Source organism: Anomaloglossus baeobatrachus, chromosome 3, assembly GCF_048569485.1.
Source record: "Anomaloglossus baeobatrachus isolate aAnoBae1 chromosome 3, aAnoBae1.hap1, whole genome shotgun sequence".
In the NCBI taxonomy this organism is placed as follows: domain Eukaryota; kingdom Metazoa; phylum Chordata; class Amphibia; order Anura; family Aromobatidae; genus Anomaloglossus; species Anomaloglossus baeobatrachus.
Genome location: NC_134355.1, coordinates 113,284,908 through 113,301,453, shown reverse-complemented (window position 1 = coordinate 113,301,453; position 16,546 = coordinate 113,284,908). Strand labels below are relative to the sequence as shown.

Sequence of the window (16,546 nt, the reverse complement as noted above, 5' to 3'; positions counted from 1 at the left end):
TGCATTCAGATATCATCTGTGTGTGCAGTCCAATATAGAATGACACAGACATTGGAGAAGATGGAGAAATTAAGTTCTCCTCCTTCTCCACCACACCTTTTATACAATTCTCACATGCAAAACAATCAGATCACCCTAAAATGACCTTCAGTTCACACTCAGAGCAGAAAGAAAATTAGTGCTATCCATATCAAAATTATCTTCATGCATGACAATGCACCATCTCAGGCTGCAAAGGATGCCTTGGAGTCATCGTGTGGCCACCAGCCTTCCCTGACATCAACTTTGTTGAGAATCTTTTGGAGTATCCCAAAGCAAAAGATCTATGAGTGTGGGAGGCAGTTCACATCAAAACTGCACACTGGAAGGCTATTCTGACATCCTGCAAAGAAATTCAAGGAGAAACTCTCCAAAAACTCACAAGTTCAATGGATGCAAAAATTGTGAAGTTGATGTCAAAGAAGGGGTCCTGTGTTAACATATAACTTGACCTGTTAAGATATTTTGATTGGAAAAGCTTTTGATTTCCGTAAATGTGACCTCTCAATGCTACAAATTCATCAAATTACCATTTTCAGTTTTTACAACCTTTAAAATGTTTGGAAACTCTGTTGTAGATGCTAATTTGGAATAGTGAATTTTGAGTTTTTTTACTTTTGAAAAAAATACTGTTATCATTATTAGGTTTGTCCAATAAAATTTGATATACAGTGGAACCGTGGTTAACGAGATCAATCCGTTCTGGGAGTGTGCTTGTTAACCAAGTTACTTGTCTAGCAAAGCAAGATTTCTCATAGGAAATCATTTCAATGCAGACAATTCATTCCACAACTTGTTGAATGTCCCATCCTGGTCCCATATTGTGCCATTCCACACGTGCACAAACACTCACAAACACGCGCACACACATATTATGCTCACCTTACCTTAAGTTCTATCGCCAGCCTCATGGTTCTTGCAGTTCGCCGGTACAGGATGTGTATCGTGTAACCATCGCGACCGATGCCGGAACGTCCACTGCCAGTGCGCTGACGTCAAAGGCAGGAGTCGTCTGCTTCTGATTGGTCAGCGCGCTGCCTTTGAGTAGCGGCTGACAGCGGAAGTTCCTCCCTCGTCGCGATAGTTACCGATACACATCCTGTAGCGGCGAACTACAAGAACCATGAGGCCGGCGATGGAATGGAAGGTAAGGTGAGCATAATATGTGTGTGTTTGTACCTGTTTGTGCGGACTGTAAGAGCAGGTCAGAGCGCGGTGGATGTACGGAACCGGAAGTGTGTGCTGTGAGTATTTTGCTCGTATGGCAAAGCTTGCTCGTAAAGTGAGTTACAAATTTACAGCAAGCTTTGCTCGTTAAGCAGAATACTCGCTAACTGGGTTACTTGTTAACCGAGGTTCCACTGTATTATAAGATATACTCTTAACAGTTGATGGTTTGAACATTATACTGACTCATTTGTATCGACCATTTTGGAAAATCAGAAAAAGAGTATTTGCATAATAATTTGGAGCGCACTGTATATGTCCATACTGTGGTGATTGGCACTGTCTCATTTTAAATTTTTATCCCTTTGCACATATTTTGCTACCAGCTAGACTACCTATGTTTTTGACTTATGAGGTAAGATATAAAAGTCTCTGCACAGTGGCATTAACATATTACAACACCTGCAAAATGAATGGTGTTTTGACCACATCTGATTCACCAGTGATACAAAATATTTGCATTTATTTTTTATTTGTTAATTTCTAAAGTGGGAAAAGGAGATTGATTTGAACTTTTATGTATATATTTTCTTTGTTCTTTTACTTTTTTTTTTTTTTTTTTTACTTTTCACTATATTTTATTTGTTAGTCCCTTATGGGGACTTAAACCTGTGATCATCCAATAGCTTATGCTTTATACATCAATACCACATTATTGTTTATAGCAAAAATCACAGTCTCTTTTGAATGCCAGCGACAGGCTGGCTTTCACCGGGGTACCCTCATGACAAGCCCAGGGCTCTTCAGAAGACCCCTGGCCGTCACAGCAACCCATCAGGGTCCCATGATCATGCTGTTGGAGTGTAGGTGAGAGGATAGAACAGTGCACCCGCTACCTGCACATTGGAAATACCACTATGACAGATTGCTCCATTCCACCACCTGCCGCTGACTATCATCATAGCCATCATCAGCAGTTCTCACTTCCTGTTAATTATTTTACCATATAAAGGCGGGGACAAGGAAGCCAGCACTGATTAGTCGCAGGACTCGCATGTCATAACGTCACGTGGGCCCTGGGAACGTGAGTTGCAACATCACTGGAACCGCACCAAAGGTGAGTATAGGCTTTGTTATTTTTATGCAGGTGAACATGGGGAATAAGAAGGGGTTGTCCAAGTAGTAGAGAACACCTTTAAAGCAGAGACCTGTCAGTCATGCACAGCAGAACAGGGAGAAGTCACCAATGACCATTTTCTTGGAGCTCTTTGACTAGTGACCTAAGCGTCATGGTCCCTGGCTGGCTTTTAAATGTATGCTTGCTCTGAAAGACTGCAGTGTTTCAGGGTAAAGCTTATCAAGCTCAAATGATGGAGCCAAGCTGTGATTAATGCTGCCTGTGGTTTGTGCCTCATTAATCAGTTGTCAGGTTCCCTTTAAATCTGTCAGAAAAGTACATAATATATACATAGTATCCACTACCTTAAATTATAGAATGCAAATGTATGCTGTCTAGTAAATGTGGTGACAAAAGAGTATTGTAAGGATCTGGCTACTAGCAGAAGGGGCACAAAATGATTTAGCTTTAACAACTAAGCACCGAGGTGATAGGAAGAACCCAGAGATCTGATTCCACTTTATCCATCACTAGACACTGCTCTGTTTTATAGAAATCAGCTTAGCAATCATGAATATCGGCATGGGAAAGGTAGGGTTTAGGGAAAAATGAAAGCATTCATTATAGCTATTATATCTACCACTAACTTCAGGTATTTGAATAGACAACGGACCCTCATAAATTATAATTCCTATAAACAAAAGGCACTATACTTGCCTATATAAGACCAAAACCTTTGCGGCAAATGAAAGGATTTTCTGAAATTGTACAAAATTTGTCCAGCAGTGGAGAATGTTATACAACAAAGCAATAACCATTACTTACCTGTAGTGATGGGCGGATTACCAGATAAGTGGGATTGGCAGGGCCAACCAGGTTTAAAAAAAACCCCGGTTCGGGCCCAGAATTGTTTCCAGATATCCGCTGGACGCCGGTTTCTTATAAGTGTCTGGGGACCCAAATCAGATGCTTAAAAATGGTAGAAGGGATAGAGGGTTTGGAGCAAGCACTTTATACTTACCAGTCTCCATGCTGCTGTAGCGTATCTGACTGCTTTCAGTCAGAGATGCTGTCTAGTTGTCTATATTGGTGTAAAAATTAGTAAATAAATTGGCATAGGGTCCCCTTATATTATGATACCATGCACAAATAAAGCATACGGCTACAGCTGTGTGCTTATCTTGGCTGTGTATCAAAATAAGAGGGACCACATTAAGCCTTTTTTTTTAATTTATTTAAATAAATGATTTAAAAAAAAAAAATGCATGCAGTCTCCCCAATTTTGATACCCAGCCATGATAAAGCTGACAGCTGGGGGTTGGTTTTCTCATGCTGAGGAGACCCATGCTTATTGGGCTCTCCCAGATTAAAAATAGCAGCCTGCAACCTCTCAAGATTGTCGCAGCCATTAAATGCGACAAGCCTGGCACTTTACCCGGCTCATCCCGATTTCCCTGGTGCAGTGGAAATCGGGGTAATGAGAGGTTGATGGCAGCTCACAGTTGCCACCAAGCCTTAGATTAGTAATGGGAGGTGTCTATGAGACCCCCCCCATTACTAAACTGTAAGTGAAAGTAAATAAAAACAAACACTGAAAAAAATTATTTAGATTAAAATACTAAGAAAAACCCTCTTTAACCCCTTTATTAACCCCCAAAACACCACTGCAGGCAGTTCCGATGCAGTGTTCAGGAAGTCCCACAAAGATTCAACTCTGCTACATCTGACTTTACAGCGCGCGATCATAGAATATGTCCGCATGCTGTAACTGCAGGCAGTGAATAGATGAGCAGCAACGATCAACGGTGACATCACTCAGGTTAGTTGCGGTCACAGCAGAAAGGTTCCCATGGTCCTCCACCAGTGATCGCAGGTAACCTGACCTCAGGGTACTTCATTAAACTCATTGACCCCACTTGAGGTCAGGTTAGCTACGCTTACAGGTGGATGACCATGGGAACTTTTCTGCTGTGTGCGCAACTAACCTGTGTCACCGCTGATCACGGCTCATTCTCTGCCTGCAATTACAGCGTGCGGACATGTTCCATGATTGCGCTCTGTAATTTCAGATGTAGGAGAGCTGAATCATATAACTAATCATATGCTAAATAGTTGCTAATCAAATTCATATATGAAATAGCCAGGATGATTGTCTTTAAAATGAAGCTAGTCTCACGTTGAAAGCTGTAGTGGATGCTGCGATATGGAGCCTGAAAGTTAAATGTTCGAAACATTATTAGGCTATGTTCACACACTGCATTTTTTACCTGCGTATTTGGTGCGTTTTTGCTGCAGAAATTTCTTGAGAAATTCTTGTAACCTTTCTGCAGACATTCCCCAGCAAAACCTATGGCAAAAAAAATTAGCTGTGCACACACTGCGTTTTTTTCTTAAGAAAATTCTTTCAGTAGATTTTCTTAAGAAAAAGAATGAGCATGTCACTTCTTTTCTGCAGCTAACTGTGTAATTTGCCATAGATAATGGCACAATAACGCAGGGCGCAACCAGAGGTAAAAACGCATCAAAAACGCACCAAAAATGCACCAAATCGCGGTAAAAACGCAGGTGCGTTTTTGGTGCATTTTTTAACGCAGGTGCGCTAATCTTTCACTCTCAAGAAATTTCTTAAGAAAAATCCTTTTTCTAGTGTGCACATAGCCTAAGGCGGGCTTTGCACGTTGCAACATCGCAAGCCGATGCTGCGATGTCGCACGCGATAGTCCCCGCCCCTGTCGCAGATATGATATCTTGTGATAGCTGGCGTAGCGATAATTATCGCTACGCCAGCTTCACATGCACTCACCTGCCCTGCGACCGTCGCTCTGACCGGCGACCCGCCTCCTTCCTAAGAGGGCGGGTCGTGCGGCGTCACAGCGACGTCACACGGCAGGCGGCCAATGGCGGCGGAGGGGCGGAGATGAGCAGGATGTAAACATCCCGCCCACCTCCTTCCTTCCGCATAGCCGCTGGCGGCAGGTAAGGAGATGTTCCTCGATCCTGCGGCTTCACACACAGCGATGTGTGCTGCCGCAGGAACGAGGAACTACATCGTACCTGTCGCGGCACAGGCATAATGGAGATGTCGGAGCCTGCACCGATGATACGATAACGACGCTTTTGCGCTCGTTCATCGTATCATCTAGGATTTACACACTACGACATCGCAAGTGACGCCGGATGTGCGTCACTTTCGATTTGACCCCACCGACATCGCACCTGCGTTGTCGTAGTGTGCAAAGCCGCCCTTACCCTTTTGCTCATCAGTGTGTGAGTGTATATGTAGGATGTATATATATATATATACAATGCTTTTTTGTAAAAAAAAATATTTGCTGGTACGCATCTGAGACGAGGAGGGGGGGTGCTGTTAGGTTCCGGCGGCCAAGATTGAGGAGGGGGGGTGGGGGCGAGTTTGAGGAGTGGGAGGGAGTGCTGTCGTGCTGCCGGGAGATCCTGTGCACAGTTTACTACATACGGTACTGTATGCTGGAGAGAGAGGCAGGGGGTGCAGAACTACAAGGCTCAGCATACTCCATCCACTAGTGTATGCAGGAGAGAGAGGCAGGGGGAGCAGAACTACAAGGCTCAGCATACTCCATCCACTAGTGTATGCAGGAGAGCAGACAGCAGCTGCCGAACTACAAGGCTCAGAGCATCCTTCAGCCAAGACTGTATGCAGGAGTTTTTTGCCCAAAAACGTAAAATGTAAAAAAAAAAAAATGACGTGGGCTTTGCCATATTTTTGTATGCTAGCCAGGTACAGCAGGCAGGTACGGGCTGCCCCCAACCCCCAGCTGCCTATTTGTACCCGGCTGAGAACCAAAAATATAGAGAAGCCCTTTTTTTAATTATTTCATGAATTTCATGAAGTAATTTAAGAAAAAAAAAAATGACGTGGGCTTCGCACAAATTTTGTGTCCAGCCAGGTACAACTAGGCAGCTGGGGATTGGAATCCGCAGCTTAGAGTGCCCAAGCTTTCTGGGCACCCCTGCTGCGAATTGCAGTCCGCAGCCTCCCCAGAAAATGGCACTTTCATAGAAGCGCCATATTCTGGTGCTGTATCCAACTCTTTCAGCGGCCCTGGTAACGGGTGGCTCGCTGGGTAATAAGGGATTAGGGCCAGCTGTATATTATCAACTGGCCCTAAGCCCAAAATTCATGGTGTCACGCCAATATTAGACATGGCCACCATGAATTTCTTGTAAAGATAAAAAAAACACAAGACAGAGAAAATATTTTTATTAGAATTAAACACAACACAATTAGTGACTCCATCTTTATTGAAATAAAGAACCCCCCCTCCGCAGTAATCCTGGGTCAAGGGTCCCGCGCCGTCCAACCCGGATCCAATATCATCTGATCGGTTTGCTGGAAGGCAAAGCGATCAGATGATGTCAGGTTAAAGGACAGCTGATTGTATAAAAGTCGTTTATACAATCAGCTGATGCATCAGTGCAAAAAAAAAAAACTACTCACCTGTCTGCAAAATCCCGGTACACGACTGATCGCTCCAGGAGCCGCCGGTAATCAGCTGCTGCAGTCACCACAGAGCATCACCTAATCGCTTAAACCAGTTGGGCAGTAAAAAGCCGCCCCCACCGCTGGACTTAGACTGTCAGCTGATGCCGTAGCGTGACTGCATCAGCTGATTACCGGCAGGTCCTGAAGCCGATCAGACGTGTCCCGGGAGGCTGCAGACCGGTAAGTGTGAGATTTTTTTTTCTAGTGTTCCCGCTTAGCAGCTGGGAGCGGACATGGCACCGGTGGTAGCGGGGGGGTGAGCACTGGGGGATGGGGGGGTGAGCATTGGGTGACGGGGGGGGTGAGCACTGGGTGACGGGGGGGTGAGCAGTGGGGGATGGGGGGGCGAGTACTGGGGGACCCGATCGCCGGCGGCAGGAGCAGCACAGTGATTACAGTCCAGGTGGGAGGGAGCGGAGGTCGGTGGGGGGGTGGAATCGGACGATGGGGGGCAACGGAGGCCGGGAGGGGAGTGGAAGACAGCAGAGGGGAGCAAATACCTTACCGGATGGCAGCAGATCGGGGTGACCGGCTGTGACATCAATCTTCAGCGTCCATGAACATCTTGAAGAGGGCGGGCACCCACCGCCCCTCCACATCTGATTGGAGGGATAGCGTCACATGGATGCTAGCTCCAATCAGATCGGAGGGGGGGGGGGAGACACAGAGGTCACCCTGCTCCAGCCAATGGCTGATGGTATAGCAAATTTACAAATTAGCCATGTGGACAGAGCCAGAGGTGCTTATCCTCAGCGCTCTTCATATTACCGGACCGGCGCGTACTACCGCAAAAAAAGCACTGTATATATATATATATATACATATATATATATATATACAGTACAGACCAAAAGTTTGGACACACCTTCTCATTCAAAGAGATTCTTTTATTTTCAGGACTGAAAATTGTAGATTCACATTGAAGGCATCAAAACTATGAATTAAAACATTTGGAATGAAATACTTAAAAAAGTGTGAAACAACTGAAAATATGTCTTATCTTCTAGGTTCTTCAAAGTAGCCACCTTTTGCTTTGATTACTGCTTTGCACACTCTTGGCATTCTCTTGATGAGCTTCAAGAGGTAGCCACCGGAAATGGTTTTCCAACAGTCTTGAAGGAGTTCCCAGAGATGCTTAGCACTTGTTGGCCCTTTTGCCTTCACTCTGCGGTCCAGCTCACCCCAAACCATTTCGATTGGGTTCAGGTCTGGAGACTGTGGAGACCAGGTCATCTGGCATAGCACCCCATCACTCTCCTTCTTAGTCAAACAGCCCTTACACAGCCTGGAGGTGTGTTTGGGGTCATTGTCCTGTTGAAAAATAAATGATGGTTCAACTAAACGCAAACCGGATGGAATAGCACGCCGCTGCAAGATGCTGTGGTAGGCATGCTGGTTCAGTATGCCTTCAACTTTGAATAAATCCCCAACAATGTCACCAGCAAACCACCCCCACACCATCACACTTCCTCCTCCTCTATGCTTCACGGTGGGAACCAGCCATGTAGAGTCCATCCGTTCACCTTTTCTACAAAGACACGGTGGTTGGATCCAAAGATCTCAAATTTGGACTCATCAGACCAAAGCACAGATTTCTATTGGTCTAATGTCCATTCCTTGTGTTCTTTAACCCAAACAAGTTTCTTCTGCTTCTTGCCTGTCCTTAGCAGTGGTTTATTAGCGGCTATTTTACCATGAAGGCCTGCTGCACAAAGTCTCCTCTTAACAGTAGTTCTAGAGATGAGAAAGTGTGTCCAAACTTTTGGTCTGTACTGTATATATCTAATATATAAAGCTGAGTGTGTGTGTGTGTGTGTGTGTGTGTATGTGTGTCCGCTAAAGGAATCCGCACCGTCGCATTTACAATCATGAAATTTTGCACAGACGCCCCATGTGACCCAGGGAACGTCATAGACTATGTTTTGACGGGAAAAATTAACCCTGCACTTTACAGGTACTCTCCAAAATCCTGCCTCCATTAATCTGAATTGAGCTGGGAGATACGGGCAATTAATAGCAACTGTCAGTGGTTGCTATAGGGACAAAATAAGACAGACAGACAGAGACGCAGACGGAGACAGACAGGGAAAGAGACAAAGAGATAGAGACAAAGACAGCTGGGCAAAGAGACAGCCCTGGAAAAAGACAGCCCTGGAAAGAGACAGCCCTGGAAAGAGACAGACAGGCAAAGGGACAGCCCTGGAAAGAGACAGCCCTGGAAAGAGACAGCTGGGCAAAGAGACAGCTTGGGAAAGAGACAGCTTGGGAAAGAGACAGCCTGGGAAAGAGACAGACCGGGTAAGAGACAGCCCTGGAAAGAGACAGACGGGCAAAGAGACAGACGGGCAAAGAGACAGACGGGCAAAGAGACAGACCTGGAAGAGACAGACCTGGAAAGAGACAGCCTTGGAAAGAGACAGAAGGGGAAAGAGACAGAAGGGGAAAGAGACAGAAGGGGAAAGAGACAGAAGGGGAAAGAGACCGATGGTGAAAGAGACAGCCCTGGGAAGAGACAATAGTAGCAAAAAAAGTGAGTGGGACTCAGCACCAATGCGGATGAATAAAAATCTTCATGCTTTATTGAGATAAATTTAAAATATAACGAGGATCACAGATCATCCAAAACCGCCATGCGGCTTGCCATGTGGCTTTTTAAGCTTGTTATATTTTAAATTTATCTCAATAAAGTGTGAAGATTTTTATTCATCCGCATTGGTGCTGAGTCCCACTCACTTTTTTGCTACTATTCATTCTGGAACCGGGCCTGCCTGCCCGAGGGACTACGTGCATCCACCGCAGACTGGAGGACTTTACATGGGTGAGCTGAATACTTCATTTTTCTACTTACCCTGGGAAGAGACAGCCCTGGAAAGAGACAGCCCTGGAAAGAAACAGGTGGGCAAAGAGACAGCCGGGCAAAGAGACAGACGGGCAAAGAAACAGACCTGGAAAGAGACAGATGGGGAAAGAGACAGCCATGGAAAGAGACAGCCGGGAAAAGAGACAGCCCTGGAAAGAGACAGCCCTGGAAAGAGACAGACGGTGAAAAAGACAGCCCTGGAAAGAGACAGCCCTGGAAAGAGACAGCCCTGGAAAGAGACAGCCCTGGAAAGAGACAGACTGGGAAAGAGACAGACTGGGAAAGAGACAGACTGGGAAAGAGACAGACTGGGAAAGAGACAGACTGGGAAAGAGACAGACTGGGAAAGAGACAGACTGGGAAAGAGACAGACTGGGAAAGAGACAGACTGGGAAAGAGACAGACTGGGAAAGAGACAGACCGGGAAAGAGACAGACCGGGAAAGAGACAGACCTGGAAAGAGACAGACCTGGAAAGAGACAGACAGAGAGAGACAGACAGACACAGAGATAGAGAGAGACAGACAGACAGACTGATACAGAGACAGACATAGAAACTTATACAGACAGAGACAGACAGAAACTCGAAGAGAGATAGTTACTATCCCAGGCAACACCCGGGTACTACAGCTAGTATATATATGTATATATAATATACTATCTATCTACCTGGTTGTATCTTGTAGTTTTAAAAATAAAGTTTGTTTCTGTACTGGTCTTTGGGTGGTCAGGCGTGATTCTAACTCTCTATGGGTCAGAAGTTATTTTCTTTATCCATCCCAATGAGTGCCTTTATGTAAAGCTGGCCAAATACATTAGATTGTTCTTATACAAACTATCGTACAATATGTTGGAAATCCCATCTTAAATACTATGTTCCCCAACATAAAATAAAATGATCGTGCTCGTCTCCCGTACCAGCACCGTTCAGCGATGTTGGCGCTGAGTCTCCCAGGGCTCACGTGACATTGTCTGCAGGGCTTTTGTGGCATAATAATTATGCTTATTAGTTGCCACTAATTGGTTGCAGGGCTTATGTGGCATAATAATGTCACGTGAGCTCTGGCAGACCCGGTGCCGACATATTTGGAATTGTATCATGGGAGATGTGAATAGGATATTTTTATTTTCGTTAAAGAATAAAGCACGTAAGACGGGGTTTCCGAGTTCTCGTTAAGTTCATGAAGTTGACAGCTCATACTCCTTAAGCCTGGTTTACACGTTGCAATTTCGCATACGATATCGTATGCGATTTGCAACGCCTCCATCGTATGTGTGGCACGTTCAATTTGTTGAACGTGCCGCACAAACGATTAACCCCCGTCACATGTACTTACCCGTCCATACGACCTCGATGTGGGCGGCGAACGTCCACTTCCTGGAGTGGGAGGGACGTTCGGCGTCACATCCACGTCACGCGGCAGTCGGCCAATAGAAGCGGAGGGGCGGAGATGAGCGGGACGTAAACATCCCGCCCACCTCTTTCCTTCCGCATAGCAGGCTGCAGCCGCGGGACGCCGGTAAGATCTGTTCAATGTTCCCGGGGTGTCACACACTGCGATGTGTGCTGCCTCGGGAACATTGAACAACCTCACGTTCAATTCATGAGGAATGAACGACATGTATGCGATGAACGGATTTTTATTCAATCGCAATCGAACGTACCTGTCACACACTGCAATGTACCTTACGATGCCGGATGTGCGTCACTTACGACGTGACCCCGCCGACCCATCGTAAGATACATTGCAGCGTGTAAAGCGGGCTTTACTCAGCTTTACACAGGGACAGTTGGCTTAACTCAGTATTCACTTGTTCTCTTTGAGAGAGCTGCTGCCAGAATCCAATGGATGACTTTTATCTAATGTGTAAGGGGATGTCTAGTCTCATAGGAAGGGATAGAGAGATTACTTTAAGGTTCACACACAAGTGCCTGTATGTGACATGACACACCAGCATGGTGCTGATAAATCATGAATAAGGTATTCGCAAAGAAAATTGCCAGAGCTATTAATCATCTCATGTAGATTACAAATGGAGAAATAAATAACATTTGTTCCTGGAGTGCTTCTTTAAATCTGAAAATCGCATTAATGCTGGACCATACATAAGTATAAGTCCAACAATCAGGTGAGAAGTGGTGAATGCTTTAAGCATTTTTCCCTTACAGTATTATCTCCATCATTAGTGGGCATTGTCCTATTCAGCACAGAGTCGGCTTCTAATTACTGTAATCTTTTTATAGGCTGTAATGTGACGCCGACTCTTTGTTATCTAGGATATTTTGCTACAACAATAAGTCATACTTCTAAAATGTAATATAGAAAACAATGACAACATGCTAACCTCCGACCCAGTGCTTTGTGCTTGTCTGAGAACCTCGAGTATATAATGTTCTATTTTATTCGTTGAATACCATCTGTCCCTGAATTTCTTTCTGCGTGTGATCCTCACATTTCTGCTCATACCTTCACTTTCTTAGGATTAAAAATAGTTCCTCCGACACAATAAATATCAAATGTCTGTCATCAGTCTCCAAGGGTAGAAATGTTTCGTGTTATCCTGCCCTAATTGTAAGGGGCACATTTCCTTTGTTACCGGCTCAGTCGTATTCTGTGTAATCTCAGTGGGATAATAGTACAGCTATTTGAGTGACACGCTCCCTCGCATTGTGTTCAACAGTTTCCTACTTATTTTCCAATTCTTACAAGTGTGACCTTACAACACTATCATTTTGCTTTTGGGAAGCAAGGTAATTCATAGCTTGTCAAGGTGATCAGATGCTGCAAGGAATCTAGGTATTTGCTGTATTTTCTCTGGTTTTATTGTGCGTTATTATATGACTGACTAAGAATCCATACAGTTTTCTATATGTTTTTATGCATTTATACTTACAAGTTCATTGTTGTTACATTGTTATTCCTTTTAATGTCTTTTTCACAGCTTTTTGGGGGGAATCGGACGACAGCAGCTCGGATATTGAAGCCATTCTAAGACCACAAGCAGATCACGTTGTGGGTGATGACTTTGATGACTTCTTCGATTAGGACAAATGTCTGGGAATGAATATTTTATGTTTGCTATACTTGTTTTTGCTTTTTACTTGGGCTACATTATTTGGTCTGTTATACCTGTTTTGATGTTTCCGTTAAAGAGGAACCTTTATCAAATTTTTCATGTTAAACTAGATACACAATGTATATGACAGCAGAGTAGAATAAAATATTTTTTTTATTTCGCCTCAAAGTATTTGGCACTTAATGAGTTGGCTTTAGTGGAGTCCAAGTGGCTGTTAACAAACAGATTTCAATGAAGACGTGTATTTTATTCCCCTGTATGATGCTGACCAATCATAAGCAGGTAGCAACACACTGGAGAAAGCAGAACACGACCCCACCCTAAGTTAGAGTAAGTTTCTCAGTGTGTGACATGTAATGATATAGGTACTAGTACATCCTGTGTCTAGTTCAACACGAAAAAATTTGGTGAAAGCTCCTCTTTAACCCCTTAACGACCAATGACGGATCTATCCATCATGGAGCATGTGACGTTAAGCCCCGCCCCCTGCCGCGGGCAGGATGCGGCGATCCGTGCACATATCAGCTGTTTTTAACAGCTGACATGTGTACCTGCATGTTACGAGTGGAATCGCTTCCACTCGCAACATTTAACCCCTTACATCTCGCTGCCAAAGTCTGGCAGTGAGATGTATATGCGCGCAGCCATTACATTTACTTACCGCCGCCCCACCGGAAGTCACGTGCGTGATCACGTGACTTTCAGTGGTTGCCATGGTAGCACAGGGTCATGTGATGACGCCTGTAGCTAACATGAGTCACTTCCTTTCAGTGCCGGCATAGTGCCAGCACAGAGAGTAAAGCACCATATCTGCAGTTCTCAGCTCTGTAGCTGAGATCTGCAGATAGGGCAGAGCGATCGGATTGCTGATCGCTATAGCCCCCTAGGGGGACTAGTAAAATTTTAAAAAAAGTAAAAATAAGCTTTAAAAAAAAAACAAAAACTAAAAGTTCAAATCACCCCCCTTTCGCCGCATTGAAAATTAAAGGGTTAAAAAATTTAAAAAAATACACATATTTGGTATCGCCATGTTCAGAAATGCCCGATCTATCAAAATCTAAAATCAATTAATCTGATCAGTAAACGGCGTAGCGGCAAAAAAAATTCCAATTGCCAAAATTACGTTTTTTGGTTGCTGCAAGTTTTGCACAAAATGCAATAACAGGCGATCAAAACGTAGCATCTGCGCACAAATTGTACCATTAGAAACGTCAGCTTGAGACGCAAAAGATAAGCCATCACTGAGCCATAGATCCTGAAAAATGAGAACGCTACAGGTTTCGGAAAATGGCGCAAAACATGCGCCACTTTTATTGGACAAACTTGTGATTTTTTTTTTAACCCCTTAGATACAAGTAAACCTACACATGTTTGGTGTCTACAAACTCGCACCGGCTTCAGGCATCACAATGACACATCAGTTTTACCATATAGTGAACATGGTGAATAAAATATCCCTAAAACTATTGTGCGATCACACTTGTTTTGCAGTTTTTCCACACTTGGAATTTTTCTGCTGCTTTCCAGTACACCATATGGTAAAACTTATGGTTTCATTTGAAAGTACAACTCGTCCTGCAAAAAACAAGCCCTCATATGGCAAGATTGACGGAAAATTAAAAAAGTTACGGCTCTCGGAAGAAGAGGAGCAAAAAACAAAAACGGAAAAGGCTCTGGGGCTGAAGGGATTAAATGAGTATGAGCTGTAGTTCCAGACTTGGCTCAAGAACAAGAGTGGCACTGTTTCTGGGAAAAAAAATTCTTATACTAACAACCAGTTGAAGTTAGTTGTAGACATGGGATAACTGTAGGCAGGATCTACCATTTCACTTGTCTGTGGGGACTGCCAAACCATAAACATGTTGCTGGTTAAACCGCTATCTTGCATCACTCACTCATAAAATTTCAGGTTTATTACTGCATTGAGAGAGAAAAGTGGAAAATTTGGCAGTTTAATAAAATATCAATCAAGGGCATATCGACTTCATTGAAGTGTGCGAGACAGCCATCTCCATATTTTCATGCAGGTTTTATAGGCAAAACTGTCTTTTAAGCCACATTCAAGCCTCCATGACATTTAAAGGGAACCTGTCACTAGTTTTTTCCCTATTAAACCAAAAATATCACCTTCTGCAGCTCCTGAGCTGCATTCTATGAAGGTGCATTTTGTTGCTGGCCCCCCTTGCAGACTCCTAAAAGAACTTTATAAAATCTTACCGTTTCCTATGCAAATGAGTTTGGTTGGCCAGATGGGTGGGCTCTAATTCGGCTCCTGTCCCCCCTTCTGCCGCTGTTCGCCGTCCCCCAGTCATTATTTACATGGATGATGCTGCCCCCGTCATCATCCAGGCTGCTGGAGTCTCGCGCAGGCGCATTTCGCTGTGCCCCTATCATGGGACTGACCATAAAGTTTCCCTTGCGCGAGCGCAGGTGATGTAGTTGCGCAGGCGCGAGATTATGGGCGGTGTATGACCTCACCAGCGCCATCCTCGTACCCGTCCATAATCTCACGGCTGCGCAACTACATCACCGGCGCTCATGCGAGGGAAACTTTATGCTCAGCCCCACGATTGGGGCACAGCGAAATGCGCCTGCCCGAGACTCCAGCAGCATGGATGATGACGGGGGCGGCATCATCCATGTAAATCATGACTGCGGGACGGCGAACAGCGGCAGGAGGGGGGACAGGAGCCGAATTAGAGCCGCCCATCTGGCTAACCAAACTCATTTGCATAGGAAATGGTAAGATTTTATAAAGTTCTTTTAGGGGTCTGCAAGGGGGGCCAGCAACAAGGTGCATCTTCCTAGAATGGAGCCCAGGAGCTGCAGAAAGTGATCTTTTTGGTTTAATAGGGAAAAAACTGACGACAGGTTCCCTTTATTGGATGCAAAAAAACAGTCTGAATTTCATCAGTGTATGGTTAGTTTTACCATCAAAGATTCTTCAATGATTTTCACTTATGATACAATAAATAAAATGCAAACTTCTCCTATACATTGCACTGTTAATTACGGGCAGCACACGGATTATACATTGATACCATCCACGTGCTGTCCATTACTTCAATCAAAAATGGACATGTCTCCACTCACAGTCCAAAAACAAATGGATACATGAACAACCACTCCATAGATTAATAATGATTACTTACAACTAGAAATGTTTGACATAGGTATTCACAAAAATAACAAATGTACAGAAAAAAACACCTCATAAAATCCTAGTATTTAGTTGATATATATTTAAAAGGAAACACTTAATAAGAGTTCAAACGCACACAAATGAGTAAAAAGACCAGGATAAGTATAACTATGGAAGTATAATAGACATATACATATCATGGGGCATCAGGAGGGGCAAATTATAGATGGGTTTATGACCCCATTAAGGCTCACTAAATATACTGTATATGCAATAATCAGCGTTCCCCCAGTCGGAATGTGCCAATAGCAGAAATGTCACATGGGGCTTCAAAGAGACCCCAGTAATCTGTCTCTGTGTTATTTACAAGTTAAACCATAACATATCCAAGAAAACATGTCAATCATCCATGGGTGGTGCCTTAATCTAACTCACTGAAAGTAGAGACACTTTTTTCGGGGGAAGCTCACCCCATACTCTGGATCCCTCTGACTTATGTGCAGTGACCATTGTCTATACATCTGATGAATGGTTTTATACACAAAATGTTATGTAATACTATACTTATTGTTGTGTTATGGATATGAAAAACTCCTAATAAATCTTTTTTGAAGCATCTCTG

General features: G+C 44.1%; 1 protein-coding gene across 3 annotated transcripts in view; it reads left to right on the top strand.

Moving 5' to 3' along the window:
- Positions 1-15,271, top strand: part of KIZ (kizuna centrosomal protein) — a 272,861-nt gene extending 257,590 nt beyond the window's left edge. For all 3 annotated transcript variants that reach the window (XM_075339381.1, XM_075339380.1, XM_075339382.1), the window contains one exon: positions 12,648-15,271. In XM_075339381.1, coding sequence (XP_075195496.1) covers positions 12,648-12,751 — 104 coding nt within the window. In that variant the 3' untranslated portion in view covers positions 12,752-15,271. The remainder of the gene's footprint in view (positions 1-12,647) is intronic.
- Positions 15,272-16,546: the final 1,275 nt, after the last annotated feature.